This window comes from Erythrolamprus reginae, chromosome 2, assembly GCF_031021105.1.
Source record: "Erythrolamprus reginae isolate rEryReg1 chromosome 2, rEryReg1.hap1, whole genome shotgun sequence".
NCBI lineage: Eukaryota > Metazoa > Chordata > Lepidosauria > Squamata > Dipsadidae > Erythrolamprus > Erythrolamprus reginae.
Window position 1 is genome coordinate 114,171,546 of NC_091951.1, and position 18,200 is coordinate 114,189,745.

The 18,200-nt window shown below is 42.0% G+C and overlaps 1 protein-coding gene across 5 annotated transcripts in view; it reads left to right on the forward strand.

Moving 5' to 3' along the window:
- The first annotated feature begins 540 nt into the window (after positions 1-540).
- MACROH2A1 (macroH2A.1 histone) overlaps positions 541-18,200 on the forward strand; it is a 55,487-nt gene continuing 37,827 nt past the window's right edge. For 2 of the 5 annotated variants that reach the window (XM_070739217.1, XM_070739218.1), the window contains exons 1-2: positions 622-711; positions 13,111-13,311. In XM_070739217.1, coding sequence (XP_070595318.1) covers positions 13,140-13,311 — 172 coding nt within the window. In that variant the 5' untranslated portion in view covers positions 622-711; positions 13,111-13,139. Of the gene's footprint in view, positions 712-13,110; positions 13,312-18,200 lie in introns of all 5 variants that reach the window. The other 3 variants (XM_070739219.1, XM_070739222.1, XM_070739220.1) reach the window with 3 other exon arrangements.

The following is an 18,200-nucleotide window of genomic DNA, read 5'->3' on the forward strand; positions in this document are numbered from 1 at the left end:
GAGGAGGAAGGAAGATGGGAATGAGGGGGAGGAAGATGGAAGATGGGTATGGGAGGGATGAGGAAGGAAGGAAGGAAGATGGGAATGGTAGGGAGGAAGGAGGAAGGAAGATGGGACTGGGAGGAACAGAGGGGAAGGAGGATGGGGAAAGGGAGGGAGGAAAATGGGAATGAGAGGGAGAGGAAGGACGGAAGATGGGAATGAGAGGAATATGGGAGGGGGAGGGAGTAGGAAAGAAGGAAAATGGGAATGAGAGGGAAGAAGACAATGAAGCAGAGGAAGGGGGGAAGATGGGAATGAGAGGGAGGGAGGGAGGCTTACATTGTTTATGTATGGTATGATTGTGTTGCATGGTTTTAAATGACGAGATTTTAGATGTTTTTAAATATATTGGATTTGTCACACTATTGTTATTGTTGTGAGCCGCTCCGAGTCTCCGGAGAGGGGCGGCATATAAATCTAATAAATTATTATTAACAATAATTATTATTAATTATTACGCAGCCGGGGCCTCTACCGAGCGCCGTCTAACTGCCCCGAGGCGGAGAAAAGGAGGAGGGGGATGTGACGAGCGGCGCGCGCTGTGCATTGTGGGAGAGGCGCTCGCACGTTCGCCCGAGTCGTTCCAGTTCACGCGCGGCGGAGCTCAGAGGGGAGTGGGAGACGCCGGCGGGTACCTATTGCTGCTACTGCTGCTGACCCTACTGCGCCGTAAGTGACCCACGCCACGCGTTTCTTCCGCGGAGCCTCCAGGACGCGAACGCTGCTGGGCGGCGGGGCTTGTCCTTTGTATGCCCGCCGCTCTTCTTTGGGTCGCTTGGGAAGTTGGGGACGGCTTGGCTCTTCGTTCTCCTTTCTCTTGCCGTTGCAATCCCGGACGTGGCTGTTTCGCAAGCGGCAGCACCTGTCTTACCTGTCAAGTCCGACTCTTGGGCGACCTTTCGGAGAGCCCAGCCTCCACTTTTTTGGGGGGCGGGGGAGCTGGGATCTCGAGGGGGGGGGTCATAGGAGAAAGATCCTCTCTCGATCCGCCTGATCGATGGGTTCTACGGGGTTCAATGGAGAGCTGGAAGACTTCCCCGCTCTGCCCTTAAAAAAAAGAACCAGGAATTAAACTCTCTTCCCTCGTAAGATGGTTGCATCTGTTCTCATTTGGACTTTCATTCAGCTCCAGCAGAGTCGGATCCCTTGCAAATCCGGAGGGAAACGCCTCCGTTGCACCATAATGTTAAACACTTTAAAAAATGGTTTGGCTTGCTCCGGTTACGTTTCTCATCCCTCCCTCCGACCGTCCTTCACTTCCCACTATCATCTCACCTCGGGTCATTGGACACGAACAGATAACGAGCCGAGATTACAAATAGAAATGCTGGGGGTGGGGAGTTAATGGGGGTCATGTTCCCTGTTGGAGAGCAAAGGATGCTCCTGGCCCAAAATTCTTTGCTCAAAAGTAGCTTTTAAAAAAAAATTTCTAGAGTATTATCAAAGGGATGGATGAAATAATGTAGCAGAAAATACCATGTCAGGAAAGATAGGGGGAGGAAACCCTTCTGCCACAAGGATCCTAGCGACCGATTAGGTCCCTCAGCAGTGTTTCCCAACCTTGGCAACTTGAAGATATTTGGACTTCAACTCCCAGAATTCCCCAGCCAGCAAATGCTGGCTGGGGAATTCTGGGAGTTGAAGTCCAGATACCTTCAAGTTGCCAAGGTTGGGAAACACTGTCCCACAGAGTTGGCCTTCTCCAGATCCTGTCGATAAAATAATGCCATCTGGCGGGACCCAGGGGAAGAGCCTTCTCTGTGGTGGCCCCGGCCCTCTGAAATCAACTCCCTCCAGATATTAGGACTGCCCCTACCTTCCTTGCCTTTCACAAACTCCTAAAAACCCACCTTTACTGCCAGGCATGACGAAATTGATTCCCCTCAGCTGCTCCGTTTTATGTATGGTTGGTTTGGGTTGTATGAGTGTTTCTTAATCAAGGGTTTTTAACTGTTTTGCTGTTTTAATAATTGGATTTGTATTTTGTATTCATGTTGTGAGCCGCTCCGATTCTTCAGAAAGGGGCAGCATACAAATCTAATTAATAAACAAATAAACAAACAAACCCCAAAAACACTTCTAGGGGATATTTTAGAAATCTGAACCAAAGCTGTGATCCTGAAGCTTCAAAATTTACCCTGTCTTTTACAGCAGACAGCTATAATAAAATGAACAATAAATGTGTTTAGAAGAGCTGTTTCCTGAATTATGACATTCAGTTTATAAAAAGGACTTCTGAAGAAAAGTGAATTGTGGAAATAAAAAGCCAGTCATAGTTCATCCAAGAGAATAAAGTCCAAATTGAGGTAGTTCTGCTTGTTTACATGTGGTCCCCTGATATTATTAAGATACGGTTTGAAACTGTTCAAAGTATGAAGTACACTTCTTATTGATTTGGATATTTCTCTGAAGTATACATGCAGGAGATTTTAACCTTACTCCCTGGCAAACGTATGTTGTCATTTTCTCTTTTGGGGACCAAATTGGACCCTGACTTAATTCATAACATTTTGTTCAGCTCACTAGAGTATTAATATTTATGCCTTACTCCTATTGGGAGCGTGTCACTTAGCAACAGGTGTATGGGGACTACTCTAGTTTACGTGCTTCTTCTGTTTCTTAAGATTTGACAAGAACAAGCCCCAAAGTCAGTCATACAAGAATTGCCTGGATAGGTGAAGAGAAATCAATAGTATGACTCTATATACTTTAGATCTGATTTCAAATAGCCATTTGGAGCATCAGAGGAATAAATATAGCATCTGTGTGCAACTTTCTGAAGCAGCTGCATTTTCTTCTGGTATTACATGGTTGTTTGCTGTAACTGCTATACAAACCCTGGAAAGGATCTGACTGCTTTAAAGAGTTGTAATAGGTACAATACATACATCCTCATAACCCAAAACAGTTTTTTGGAATCACATCCAAAATATGGCATAACTCTAATATTTAGGACAGTCAGAAATTAGAATAGTAGATACTGATGTCTGATAATACATTAATTTACTAAGAGGTTTATGTTGTGGATTTGCACTATATTTTATTATTGACACATACACACCCATTTTCTTATTTGACTAAACCTTTCTTTAGATTTAACTAAAACTATACTTTTCTTTCTCTTTCTAAGCAAAGTCTACAAATAGGAAATCTGCAGTAATGCATACACTTTGTGTATAATTAAATTTTTAATTATAAATATTGATTGTTATCAACTACCATATACTGTGTTTCCTTGAAAATAAGACCCTGTCTTAGATTTTTTTAAATCCTGAAATAAGCACATGGCCTTATTTTTGATGAGGTCTTATTAGTTTGGAGGGTATTATTAGTTTCCCCATTGCTTATCTGATTTGCAGCTCCGTCACCCTAACTAGAGGAAAACATGGGGACCGGCTATGCATGCATTTAAATATTTCCGAGGAGGGCTTATTTTCCGAGGAGGGCTTATTTTCCGAGGAGGGCTTATTTTCACAGAAGGGCTTATTTTTAGGGAAGGGTTTATTTTTGTAGGAGGGCTTATTTTCGGAGATACCTCATTTTCAGGGAAATACAATATATTTCAACTGTTTTTACTGTAGCTTTACACTTGTGTAACAGTATCTGAATAACTTGGTTCAAGTGACAGTAACAGATATGGAGTTTGCATCTAAAAGCAGTCTCAACATAGTCTTTGATTAGGGAATACACCAGCAGTTGTATAATATCCCTGAATTTAAGACATACAGTTTGGAATTCTGCCAATTGTATTAGTAGACATTAAAAGAAGATAGTTAGAAATCAAAGAGGTGTACAATTTAAGAATGGAAACAAAAGCATGCATGTGCATAAAAGCACCATTCCAGAATATAAAAATGATTTAATAAACACTACTTTACAAACTCAAGGAAGAGCATGAATGGATATAGAATAACTGTCATTGTGCTAAGCTTTTTCCTGCATTCTATGTATTTATGGTGTCTTGTGCTGAGAGTATATGTAAGCAAAATATTACACTAAAATAAGTGCACATGTAAGTAAGCAAGTAGCCAACATATATCTTCAGCCAGAGCAGTTTGATGACAGGTTAAAGAAAAATACAAAAACATTGCAAAATGAGGAAGAACATATATACAGTGATACCTCGTCTTACAAATGCCTCATCATACTTTTCGAGATACAAGCCCGGGGTTTAAGATTTTTTTGCCTCATCTTACAAACTATTTTCACCTTACAAACCCACCGCTGCCGTTGGGATGCCCCACCTCCAGACTTCTGTTGCAAAAACGAGGCACCCGTTTTTGCGCTGCTGGGATTCCCCTGAGGCTCCCCTCCATGGGAAATCCCACCTCCAGACTTCCGTGTTTTTGTGATGCTGCAGGAGAATCCCAGCAGGGGAATCCCAGCAGCGCAAAAACGGGCGCTTTGCTGGCAACGGAAGTCCGGAGGTGGGGTTTCCCAGCGAGGGGAGCCTCAGTGAAATCACAGCATCACAAAAACACAGAAGTCCGGAGGTGGGGTTTCGAGGACTTCTGTGTTTTTGCGATGCTGCGATTTCACTGATGCTCCCTTCGCTGGGAAACCCCACCTCCGGACTTCCGTTGCCAGCAAAGCGCTCGTTTTTGCGCTGCTGGGATTCCCCTGCAGCATCACAAAAACACGGAAGTCTGGAGGTGGGGTTTCCCATGGAGGGGAGCCTCAGGGGAATCCCAGCAGCGCAAAAACGGGCGCTTCGGTTGGCAAAAGGGGTGAATTTTGGGCTTGCGCACATTAATCGCTTTTCCATTGATTCCTATGGGAATCATTGTTTCGTCTTACAAACTTTTCACCTTAAGAACCTCGTCCCGGAACCAATTAAGTTTGTAAGACAAGGTATCACTGTATTTCAAGCCACACCAACCTCTTCTTTCACTTTGCCTCATTGATTATACTTGGTTATGTTTGCATTGGCACCCTTCATTCTCGAAAGACCATGGTATTATGCTCTGGTTTGGTTTGGTTTGGTTTGGTCATGCTTTGGTTATGTTTATTACAAGGTTCGACAAACCCAGGCGCCTGGTCGCCAGTGGCGCCTAGAAAATGTTGTCTGGCGCCTAGAGCCGCCTGGGCAGGGCGCTGCGGTGCCTCTGACCTCTCCGCTCCTGCCCGATGCCGGGGTTTCTGGCGCTCTCCTGCTGGGTCCCAAAGAAGGCAGGCAGGAAGGAGAGCTCCATTCTTCGCGCCTTTTTCCCGCCTTCCTTCTTTGGAGCCCAGCAGGAGAGCGCCAGAAACCGCGGCATCGAGCAGGAACCGGGAGGTCGGAGGCACCGGCACGGCAGCGCCCGCCCAGCTGAAGGTTCCCTGTCGCCATCGGCAAGTGTCCTTTGGGGCCCGGCGGGAGGGCACTGGCGGTGGGAGCGGGGGGGGGGGGGCGCGGCTGCAGCGGCACAGGCAGTCGCGGGGAGATGGCGGGGGGAGCGGGGGGCGGCTAAAGCGGCCCCGGGCACCGTTCCCTGTACGCTTTTCCAGGGGCGCGCAGGGAGCCGCGGCCACCCGCCCGCCTACCGGATTTCCCTCCGCGCGGCTGGGGAGGTGGATTCGCCGCCCCCGCCAGCCCGATCTCCCTCCAGTGGCTGGTGACGTAGTTCTACCGCCCTCGCCAGCCTGATCTCCCTCCGTGGGGGGGTGGGGGGCGACGAACCGACGACCGGGGGCTGTCCGTCCGTGTTGGGTGGTGCAGGGCAGGCACAGGCAGCCCCAGGGGAGAACAAGGGAGGGAGAGAAAGGAAAGAGAGAGTAAGGGAGGGAGAGAAAATTGAATGAAGGAGGGAGAGAAAGAAAGAGTAAGAAGCAGAAAGGATAGAGAAAAAGGAAGAGAAAGGGAGGGGGAGAAAGGAAAGAGGAAGGGGGGGAGAGAAAATTGAATGAAGGAGGGAGAGAAAGAAAGAGTAAGAAGTAGAAAGGATAGAGAAAAAGGAAGAGAAAGGGAGGGAGAGAAAGGAAAGAGGGAGGAAGGGGGGGAGAGAAAATTGAATGAAGGAGGGAGAGAAAGAAAGAGTAAGAAGTAGAAAGGATAGAGAAAAAGGAAGAGAAAGGGAGGGAGAGAAAATTGAATGAAGGAGGGAGAGAAAGGGAGGGAGAGAAAATTGAATGAAGGAGGGAGAGAAAGAAAGAGTAAGAAGTAGAAAGGATAGAGAAAAAGGAAGAGAAAGGGAGGGGGAGAAAGGAAAGAGGGAGGAAGGGGGAGAGAAAGAAGATATGAAGGAGGGAGAAAAAGAAAGAGAGATAGGAAGGAAAGAGGGAGAGAAAGGAATGAGAGAGAAAGGGAGGGAGAGAAAGGGAATGAAAGAGGGAGAAGGGGTGAGAGATAGAAAGGATAGACAGAAAGGGAGAGAAAGGAAAGAGAGAAAGGGAGGGAGAGGAAGGAAAGAGATGAGAGAGGAAGGAGGAGACAGAGGGGGTGAAAGCGATGTCAGGTGGAGACTCGGCAAAAAACCAAGTTTGCTTAAAAAAAATTCTGGCTCCTAAATTTTTTGGCTGGCTCCTAGATTCTGAACAACTTTGTCGACCCCTGGTTTATTAGCATAATACCTTTTCCCTTCAGGAGAGAGCAATAAAATGGGAAGGCCCAGTTCCACTTTGTCTGTGTTGTAAACCAAACTTTTGTTATTCTACCAAATATGTTTTCTGGCCTCCATGTGTATATGTCGTTAATAGTCCATTAATAGCTTCAAAAAGGCAGATTTATACTAAACTTTAAAAAAAGATTGTGAGACTATAGGTACTTTACATGTTCATTCTTTTCTTTTTAAGTTTGCCTAAGAGCTTTATGTATGCACTGTAACAACCAATGGCTAAGTTGAGTATCAAGTGTAAATCACTTCAACTGTGGTTTATTGATTTTAAGAGAAATTAAGATGAGGATACTTAAACAGATTTGGTTTTGGCTCAGTTTTTTTCAACAGTGAGATGTTATGTTCCATCAGGAAACTCTGAAGAACAGGATTTAAAGTTGAGGTTGACTTTGGGTAGAGAATATTTCCTTTGAATGTATTTAAATCTCAGAGCATCCTAGGATACTGAAGCAATATTGATAGTCTGGCTGAAGTAGCAATAGCAATAGCCCTTGGACTTACCATATTTTTCAGAGTATAAGATGCACCCTTTTCCTCCCTAAAAGAGGCTGAAAATTCAGGTGCTGCTTGTACTCTGAATGCAGCTTTTTTAAAAACTTTTTTCCCAGCCCTAACTAGGTGCTAATGATCTTCCCAGCTCTTATTTTGCAGATTCTTTCATTGTTGCTGTCTGTGAAGAATGTTTTCCAAATCTTTGCAGGGTCTTTTTCATTGCTCTAGCTTTCTCCAAATAAGTTTTTTTCCAGCCCTAACCAGGTGCTAACAATTTTCCCAGCTTCTACCAGCTTGCAAGATTTTTCAAATTGTATTCTTTGCCAAGAATGTTTTCCAACCCCTAAATCTTTGCAGGTTTTTTTTTCATTATTCTAACTTGCTTCAAATGTTTCTTTCCAGCCCTAACCAGGTTCTAACAATGTTCCCCGCTCTTACTTGCTTGCAAGCTCTTTCATTGTTATTCTCTTCAAATAAAGATTTTTTTAAAGCCCTAACCAGGGGATAAAATAATATTCTGAAACTGATCAGGCTAAGGATGAATATCTGGTAAGCAGATTCTTTTCCCTATTTTTCTCCCCCCAAATTAAGGTGTGTCTTATACTCTGGTGTGTCTTATACTCTGAAAAATACGGTATATACCGCTTTACAGTGCTTTACAGCCCTTTCTAAGCTGCTTATAGAGTCAGCATATTGCCCCCAACAATCTGGGTCCAATGTTACACATTACCTTTCAGAAATCTGCAGAAGTGGTGAGTACCAGATAAATGGAAAAGTATAAAGTTTTCTGCCTTCAAAATCAGGAAAAAAGGGAAACTGTTATTATAGATTGAGATCGCGAAAATCGAGGGATCACTGTAGAGTCATTTTTGGCTTCTCAAAGCCCTGCCCCTGCATCCTATTTTTGCAAAAAATGTGCCTGTTTTTCACAAAAATGGGGTGTGCAGAAGGTGGGGGAAGTCAAAAAACACCCCCAGTTTTGAAAAAAAAAGAGGATGAAAATGGACCATTTTTTGCAAAAACTCGTGTTTTTGCCTTTTAATTACCCCACCTAGCATGACTGGAAGAAGAATTCTGGGAGTTGATTCCTTCTAGTCTTAAAGCCGTGAAGTTTGAAGATCACTGGGTTGGGGTTAGGCATGCAAGAGTCTTCAAACATGGCAAGTTTAAGACTTGTAAGCTTCAACTCCGATTCCTGAACTAGCATGACTGGAGGAGCAATTCTGGGAGTTGAAGTCCGTAAATCTTAAAGCTATCAAGTTTGAAGTTTGTAAAAAGTGTACATAGTTATAAAAAGTACACATGTTTGTAAAAAGTATCGTGCTACATTGGTATTTTGTTTGATAATATATTATTACTATACCATTTGGCTCAGAATACTTTCCCCTTGTTTTCATCCTCCAAAAAATACGTTATACAGTATAAACAAATTATTCTGCATAGAGTTGGAAATAGAACTTTATTTAACAGTTTCTAGAGTAGAAAGCTGACTGCATATCTATCAAAATATTTCAAGTTCCAAAAATCCATGGATAGAAGGACAGCTTCTAACATAGCCTCCGTAGCAAGGACTGTGTTTTTTAAGTGCTGAATAAAGGAAGGAAGGAAACAGTGAATGGTATATAGATTTTTTAACACAGTTCCACTTTACATTGTGTAACTTTCTTGATGCTGTTACACAACTATAGTGCAGTGTTAATCTTGGATTCTCCTTTATCTGTCAATAAGAGTGCAGGAGAAAGTATTGCAACATGGAGGAAAAAACAGGAAATTCTAGATGGCAGAACTTGATTGGCAGTAGTGTATTGTAAAAGGAACATAGTTCAGCTGAATAAAAATAAGCAGAGAAATCAATGCGGTATCTTAGATAGGTACACTGTGCTGCACAGTGGAAGCTTGAATCTAAATCTTAACTCTTAGTTTATATTTTCTTTCCATAGTCAACTTCACATGGTTCTTGTGATGATAGTTGCATCCCCTTAATTTCACGCTACTAATATGGAGACCCAGATAAATGAACGAAATGACTTATGGGCTAGATTGAAACGGTAGCCATCGGATGGCTATAAATTCACAGTCTGCTGGCTGTTCAAGAAGACGCAAATGTAGTTCTAGTTCCGCTTGGCTTTTATTCAGCCTTAGGAGCTGATTATCTAATAGCAATGTCGTGTGTAACAAAATCTAACATGGATATGCAAGAAGTCATTGTCCAAATGCATCTCAGAAGAAACAAACCGCTGCCACCATGCCACATAGACACTGAAAATGAACTCAGCTGAAATCCATCCATCTTCTGAGGGCCCGCTATCAGTCTGTTACTCAGTTAACTTCCTTGCCAACTGTGCTTCAGGTGCTAGTTTTGTCAGTGTGGAATATGTGACCCAAGTTGTGCATTGGTACAGTCTTCATTTGTTAAGACCGTGAAGTAACATAATGATTTGTGGAAGTGACCTTGGGAGAGGGGTGGCAAAGCTACGGATTGGACAATCAATGTGTAAAAATTACCGCCCAAAGGAAGAGAGGGCATGGGAAATATTTCAGAAAGGATCCACCTTAGTTTTCTGGAGAATAAAAGGAAAGGAGGGAAGGAATAACTTTTTTTACATGATTTTGTTAATATAACTTTAAAATAAACATAGAGCTACAATTTCTGGCTGGGCTGGCATCCTTCTAGTTTAACTTCATTTCTGGTGACTTCATGCTCTTGCCATATAGATTTGTGGCAATAATAATACTTTCTTCAAGATTTTTTCCCCAATCTGACTGGTAGTCAGTAATTCACGAGATACTCAAATTCTAACCTGGTTTAATTCTGCTTAGTTTTTAAGATCAGTTGCATGCTATCACTGATATGGATACAACATTGTAGCATACTTAGTGAAATTAGATCTAATTATATATAACTCCCCCCCCCCCCAACTTTCAATCTCCTTTCTTCATTTCTGAGTTACAAACAGAAGTTTAGCATTTTAAGGCTAAGATTATGTAGCTGGGGATAATTCTCTAAGAATATTATTTGAATTTAGTTCACCAAAACAGTTTGTTCCAATTCTGTGATTCTGCTGGAAAATGACAGATTGGACAGTTTTGTGAAAAATGTCACATTACAGTGAGATATATGTACTTTAAGAAAATACGTTAAACAATTTAACTTAAGGTGGCATCTCAGTTTATAATTGTTATTAATAAACCAGCCTCTTCTCAATAACTGATAGATTTTTAAAATTCAATAGATGTAGCTTTAAAGTTATTTTAAATTGTTTAGATTGAAATTTCAATACAAAATATGAAAAATATCCATTACTGAAGTGCTAACTGTAGCACTTTGAATTCAAATCAGGGCGAAGGATAATATTTGAAATCCAGATGATAGAATTTGAAGAGGACAGGGTATGTACCAGAATAAATTGGATAAATAATTAGGAATTTGGATTAAGAATTTGGCATTTGATATTATATTGTATTGTATTCTAATTTGAGGTATGTGAATTTGAATCTCTGTAAGGTGTGGAAAAACAATAATATATATATATATATATATATATATATATATATATATATATATATATATATATATATATATATGTTTTCGTAGATTTTCATGGGTACAGGTATGACGGTCTTGGCATATTCAGGTTTCTTCCTGTGTAGGATTTGGAAATTTCTGGCGACGTTTTGACGAGGTCCCACTCGTCATCTTCAGGCTGGTGCTTCTGTCCTTGTTCTAGGGCGAATTTGGGGATATATATCCATTACTACCGGTATTACTATGAATGGTTTTATAATGCTCAATTTCCAGATTGACTGAGGCCTCTATTGTTTTTGAAGACTGGTAGAAGAGCCAGAATTAACCAGATGATTTGTTAGTTACCTGCCAGTTTTTCTTTTTATTTTAATTCCAAAATGAAAAGATTAATGCAATGGGGTGAAGCTTCTTAATTTTTTTACAATGTTTCCTTAAGTTTCTGAACAATTGTTGCTGTGATAATATATTCAGTTAGGACTGTCGTGAAGGCCTGATTTGAAATAGTACATCTGTTCTGAAATATAGACAGATTTCCATATATGGCGTAATTAAAAGTTTAACTACAACCTGTCTGACATTTCAGCCTTGTATGAAAACATTCATAGAAATGGTTGAACATTGGATCAGTCTGAATAAACTATTTTATTTGGTGATGCTTGTTCTTGTGTTTTGATAGACCATGGTTGCAAATACACAAAACACATTGAGTGATATTGAACCAAGTGGGGGCAAAAAAGAATGTACAGCAAGCAAATTAAAAATAGAGATGTACCATTATTTAATAATAGGAAAGAGGCAAAAAAGAGTGAGAAGAACTACTGTAAAATAATTTTATTTGATGTTAGATCAGTTTTGCCTGAGAAGGAGGTTTTCTTAAGGCCAATAAGTGCCAACAGGTTTTCCTTTGGTTTTTTAAAATTTTCTTTATGGAACTGTCTATCTCTACACTGGTAAAAGAAAAAATACGAAATCAAAAGTTTCATTGGAAAGATTTTTTTAAAACCACCCGTTCCCAACAGAGCCACAGTTTTTGAGCTTGTAAACTACACCTCCCAACGGAGCTTTTTAGCATTTTATGGTAATGCCTATACTTTTAGAAAAATGCAAGGTAAAAATTACAGGCACTCCACAGAATTGTCCATAAAAAGGTTGTGCGTGGTACTAAATTAACTTGCAGGTTTTGGCCATCCTTCATGGGTGTCAAGTGCAATTACATTTGTGGAAAGTAGTTGTCAGACTGAAGTTTATGAAACTCCATCTGGGGAATGGCATAAAAGTCTGGTTGGTAAGGAGATAAATTCCACCATTCCACATTCCAGGAATTTAATTGCAACTCTTTATCCTTTCCAAAAAGATAAAAGAACTATATATTGTATATGCAAGTGTTGTTTATAAGGCTTAGTAGTCTTATAGCTAGCCTTGGAATTTGCTTTAAAGGTCGGTCCAAAAACTTAAAAGACATATTAAACACTAGTGTACTTTCATGTGAAAAGTGCCTATAGCAAACTTTATTCAAATGGGACTAACCAGAACCATACTATACTGTATATCCTATCTTTCTTCCTCCCTCCCACCCTATCTCTTGCAACAATTGGTAGAGGAAGTTTCCATGTCTTTATAAAAACAGGAAGCAAAATGATCCATTTCTTCAAACAACTAATAGGTGGAAAATAGGCAAGGGAAAATTAGTGTTGTTGTATCAACAGAGTTTTCTGATCTGGAAATTGCTTGGGAATACTTTTGCACACTGTGCAAACCCAGACAAGGTTTGTCTATTTGATGCACATGTATAGACATATGTATAAGTGTATCTTTTGAGAATTTTGAATTGAAATTTACTTTTGTTTTAGGGATTTTATCAGGCCTTTAAAAAAATCTCTCTTCTATTTTATTTATTTATTGATTGATTTGATTTGATTTGATTTGTATCTGAAGTTAGTTGGGGGAAAGATCAAAAGCAACGTGAGAAAATATTATTTCACTGTAAGAGTAGTAGATCCTTGGAACAAACTTCCAGCAGACATGGTTGGTAAATCCACAGTAACTGAATTTAAACATGCCTGGGATAAACATATATCCATTGTAAGATAAAATACAGGAAATAGTATAAGGGCAGACTAGATGGACCATGAAGTCTTTTTCTGCCGTCAGTCTTCTATGTTTCTATGTATGCCGCCCCTCTCCGTAGACTAAGCTAAAAAAAAGCATCATGAAATGAAATATTATTTTGAAAGCTGATTTTGCTTACATATTAACAATGCTTAATTTCATTATCATTGTTGAAATACACTAAATATCCTGTATTTGTGATAATATGGCAATTGAAATCCACAGACCACTTAGAAACTATGGGCCTTATTTAGCTGTTAATATATATGTAATATTTGGGTTTTGTTTATTATTTGGAATAAATGTTATGGAACCTATGGGTCATCTTACTTACTTCTTTATTTTTAGTGTGCTGATCCAGACCCCCTTGAAAAAAAATGTCCAGCAGGGGTGGAAAGAAAAAGTCAACCAAAACATCTCGCTCAGCTAAGGCTGGGGTCATATTCCCTGTTGGACGAATGCTTCGTTATATTAAGAAAGGTCATCCAAAGTACAGGATTGGGGTCGGTGCTCCAGTATATATGGCAGCAGTACTTGAATACTTGACTGGTAAGTTCATTTTAATAAGACAATAGTGAGAAAGCAATAAAAGTATGAAATAACCATAAAAGAAATTCATGAACAAAGTGAGGAGGAGGTTTGGTATAGAAATATTATCTACACAATCCAGTTTGTCAAGTTTTATTCCAGGTCTCTTTTTTCTAATTCTTGGAGGTACCAAGAATTTGAGCAGTTGTAAATGTTTTTTTAAATTGAATTTACAATAGATTTCTCTGAAGATTGGTAGTTTTTGAATAATTGTTTATAATGTTTTAAGCCTATGCACCCGTACTGTATGTAAGCTCCTAATAAGAATCAACTCCAGAGTATAACAGTGATATTTAATGTGTATAAAGTTTCTGCTCATAATTTGATTTTACAAAAGAAAAAGACCACAAATAAAAATTGAAGTAACCTTTTTAAAATAGAAGCAACTATGGTAATATTTAAAAAATAATTATCTTTTTAAATTGTACAGTAGTGAATTTCTTTTTGTAATTTTGTTAATTTTATTTCAACTAAATTCTTGTGAGATGTAGGTAGCTAGGATTTACAGGAGTCAGCTTCTTTTTTCTCTGTGAGCTTTTAAAGGTTAACATAAACTGAATTATGTTTATTTTTAAAAAGATGCTTTTAAATATTAAGTAGATTAATATTAAATAATGTAAATTTAAAGCTAAAGTATTTCTACTATTCAATTTATGTACCCTTAAATCTAACTCGATTAGACTAACTGATACATCGTGTCCACATTGTTTCTTGATAAAATATGCAAATGGCTCTCCATTATCGCCTTTGGGATGATTCCCCACCTACCCATAGTTTTTCAGACCCGACATCCAACTCTTTCATCCAATTGCTAATCAGATTTGACCTTGCTTAACTTTTCAAGACCAACCACAGTCATCTAAAAATTGCCACTTGTAAAGGCTGTCAGGTCTTCTATTAGTCTCTATACATGTCATTTGAGATCAATTTAGTGTATTCTTGAATTAGATTTAAATCAAAACAATGTGATTTTTCTTGGGAGTAAAAGGAATACTATCAGATATGCAATCTGTATCAAAATATTCAAAACTGGACGTCCTTTTATAAAATAATCTTTGTCGTGTGTCTTATGTAAAAGAACAACTTGCAACAAGATGTATTGCTAGAAATGTTTGGGAGCAACACATGCCTCCAATTATGTAACTGTTTTCCCCACTTCTGTCAGCTGAAATATCTTGAGCAGAGAAATAAAATGGAGCATGAAGATCAAATTTTAGGGGGGTTGGCAATGATGGGGTGGTGGTATACAAAAATCCAGCAACTTGGGAATTTGTAAACATGGTCTGCAATCACTAAGGAAAGTATTACAGAAAGAACTGAGAAGAAGTCATTGTCTACTTCTAATTAGTTCCATTATGAGGAACTGTGATTACTCTGTGCTTGTATTCGTGCACATGTTTTCTTTTAATTGCCTGCATGGTTTTTCTGTTTGACTAATTTTTTAAAGAAGCAAACTTCAGAAAAAAGACACTTTCATTTGACTGATTACTCTGATGGCTGTGCCCATTTAAAATGCATTACAATTAAAAGTGAAGATGTTTATTTGCAGTGGGAATGTTTCATTTGCTTTTATGAAACAAACAAACAAACAAGAAGTACTCTATTCTCCACTTGCACTGCTTCGGAGAGTCCAACATGGGTTAATCTTCAGCCTTGCTGAAAGGGACTGAGTTAAAAATTAGCATAAATAACTGGTCCAACCCCCATGCTGCCCTCCCTGGGTCAGTCTAAAAAACTCAGTCATAGTAAAGGGACACTTGAGTTTTCTTCCTATGACTTTTGATAGTCTAGTTTTAGGATTTAGCATTTTACAAATAAATATTACTAACATTTTCCTTTTCTCTGTTTACCTTGCAGATGCATCAGAAGCCTACAGCGATGGATTGGGCCCCTGCTCTGTGGAGTATAGCCCACAATGTGTTTTTCCCAGGTTGGAGCCTCTTCCCTGCGTGGGTACTGCTCCCAAGACCAGATGGCGCCAAAGGAAGAGGTCCCTGGCCTGCGCGGCCATACCCCTGTCGGAGTGACTTGAAGATCGGCCATACGAAGGAGGAAAGGACGGCGGCAGCTTGAATTTCCTGCCGGAATCGGTTCTTTGAGAGCGGAGGCGGAAGAACACGAGCCTCTGGCCGAGGCGGCTGTCGGATCGCGAATCGCCGTCAGAGACGGTTAGAGCGAAGGGCGCGGCCATTGCAAGCATGACGGGCTAGTCAGGAGGCCGCCATTTTAAAACACTCCTTTACGAAGCCAACTTCCGCCCGCCAATTTAGGGGTTGATTGACACCCCGTTTCGCCCGGGAATGCACAAGAAGGGCCGGATATCCTGTGCAACACAGGAAAAGGCGGCACTTACCGGCGGCAGCCATTTTCTTGCCGAGTCAGCTCGTATACGAAAACAAAGAGCCGGCATTGTGTACCTTTAGCGGAGCAGCTTTATTCACCCAGAATGGCTGACCTGCCTCCGCAGGGGACAACAGAACCCCCGACTGTTAAGGCCAAGGAGAAAACGCACTCCTCCAAGGCCAAATCTAAGAGTTCCCAATCTTCCTCGGCCCTCAAGGAAGCCGAACGAAGAATTAAGGCGTTGGAAGAGCAATTGGAGGCTCAAAGGCAGACCACAAGTTCTTCGGTACAAGCACAAGGTCAGAGTATTGGAACAATAACTAGTGCCACACCCCCGAGACTCCCGGAGGGAACTGGGTTGGCCACTGATAAGGACTGGTCACCAGATAGGTTTGGGGGCCCATCTCAAGTGGCTGAGTCAATCAGGCCCGAATTTACCAGACCTTCTTCTGCCTCTCCAGCATGGCACATGGTTTCGCAACCTCTGCCAACAGCCACATTTACCCCGACAGCTGCCGGCCTTCATTCTTCCCCTGACACCTGGTAACGTTTACCGCCAGCATTGCAGGATATGATTGCCTCCGCTTATTCTCATGGCATAGTGGCAGGGGTCCAACAGTCTACAGCAACTGCCCTCCCTGCTTCACCACGCCCTCCTCCTCCTCCTCCTTCTGTGCAGAGAGATATTTGGGCAGCTCCAGCCCCCCCATCTCCTCTACAGGACTCATTCCATGAGGATCCTGGATTTAGAGAACAGGGCTCAGAGCCAGATGATGGCCTATCCGAGGATGAAGGAGCACCCCCAGAACCGCCAACATATGCAGGGCTCTTCAGACCATCCATATTTCGGGTACTCCTCAATAAGGCAAAAATGACGGTTACCCCGGGCATCCCTGAGAAGCCTACAGAGGCGACATCAACCCAGCCGGCCTCCAGGGTGCTCACAGAACACCAAAAGGATGCAGATCTGATACCTGCTCCTAAACTCTTCTTGGACAATGTTAAAAGACCTTGGCAATATCCAGCGGGAGCTTTAGGCCCAACAGCCTCTGAACGCAAATTTTATGCCTTTGAATCTGAGCTTGAAAACCTGCTGGAATTTCCATCTATAGACGCCCCAATAGCAGGCCGCTACAGTGGTTCCTCATCCCCTTCCAAAGGAACCGAACCAGTCACTCTTCCAAGTTGGTCACGATCCCACTGGAAGTGCGTCGATCACTCCTGTGGTAGACCTCGTCAGCCCTACTACAAGGATCCCCATTCCTGCCACAACAGGAGATAACCATCACAACAGATGCGAGCCTTTCGGGCTGGGGCGCTCACTCCAACGTGGGAGTAGCTCAGGGACTGTGGAATCCAGAAGACCTTACCTGTCCAAACATCAATTTCCTGGAGCTCAGGGCAGTGCACCTGGCACTCAGACAATTCGCACCACAAGTAACCGGACAGAATGTACTGATACTTACAGACAATGTGGCAACAAAGGCCCACATCAATCATCAAGGGGGCACAAGATCAGGCCGCCTGATGTGGGAAGCTCAGTCCCTGTTCAAGTGGACAGAACTCCATCTGGCATCCCTGCGAGCAGAACATATATCGGGCACGTCAAACACACAGGCGGATTGGCTCAGTCGGATGACCATCGATCCGGGGGAATGGAGTTTGGACAGAAACCTGTTCCTAGAGATCACTCGGAAATATGGAGTACCGAGGGTGGATCTGTTTGCCACACAGTAAAACAATCAGTTACTCAGGTTTTTCTCGAGGTTCCCAACGCCAGGGGTGGAGCTAATCAATGCACTGACCTGCCCCTGGCCGGACGGGTTACTTTACGCCTTTCCCCCAGTTTGCCTGATCTCCAGAGTGATCAACAAACTGTTACAGGAACAAGCAGAGATACTATTGGTGGCTCCATATTGGCCCAGACGCCCGTGGTTCGCGGACTTAATAGAACTATCAATTTCTTCCCCCTGGAGAATACCACACCACAAGGTGGTTCTGAAACAGGGGTCAATTTACCATCCGGAACCCCAGTGGTGGACTCTTGCCGTGTGGCACTTGAGGGGGAGAGATTAAGGAAAGAACACGTACCTGACAGAGTAATCAGCACCATCCAGGCAGCTCGTCGACCCTCCACGACTCGCATTTATCAAGCGACCTGGAAAGCATATTGCTCCTTTTGTAGGGCCCGGAATCAGGACCCACAGTCCCCCTCTGTGATTCAGATCCTGGAATTCCTACAAACAGGCTTGGACAAAGGATTGTCGCCTAACACCCTGCGCAGGCAGACAGCGGCAATCGCTACCATACTCAAGATGGACTTTTCTCGCCCGATCTCACAACACCCTTGGGTTCGGGACTTCATTAAAGGAGCAGCGAACATCAGACCTCCGCCGGTACATCGTTTTCCCACATGGGACTTACCCTTGGTGCTGCAGGCCCTCACGGAACCTCCCTTTGAGCCCCTACAGGACATACCACTGCGACCGTTGTCGCTAAAGACTGCC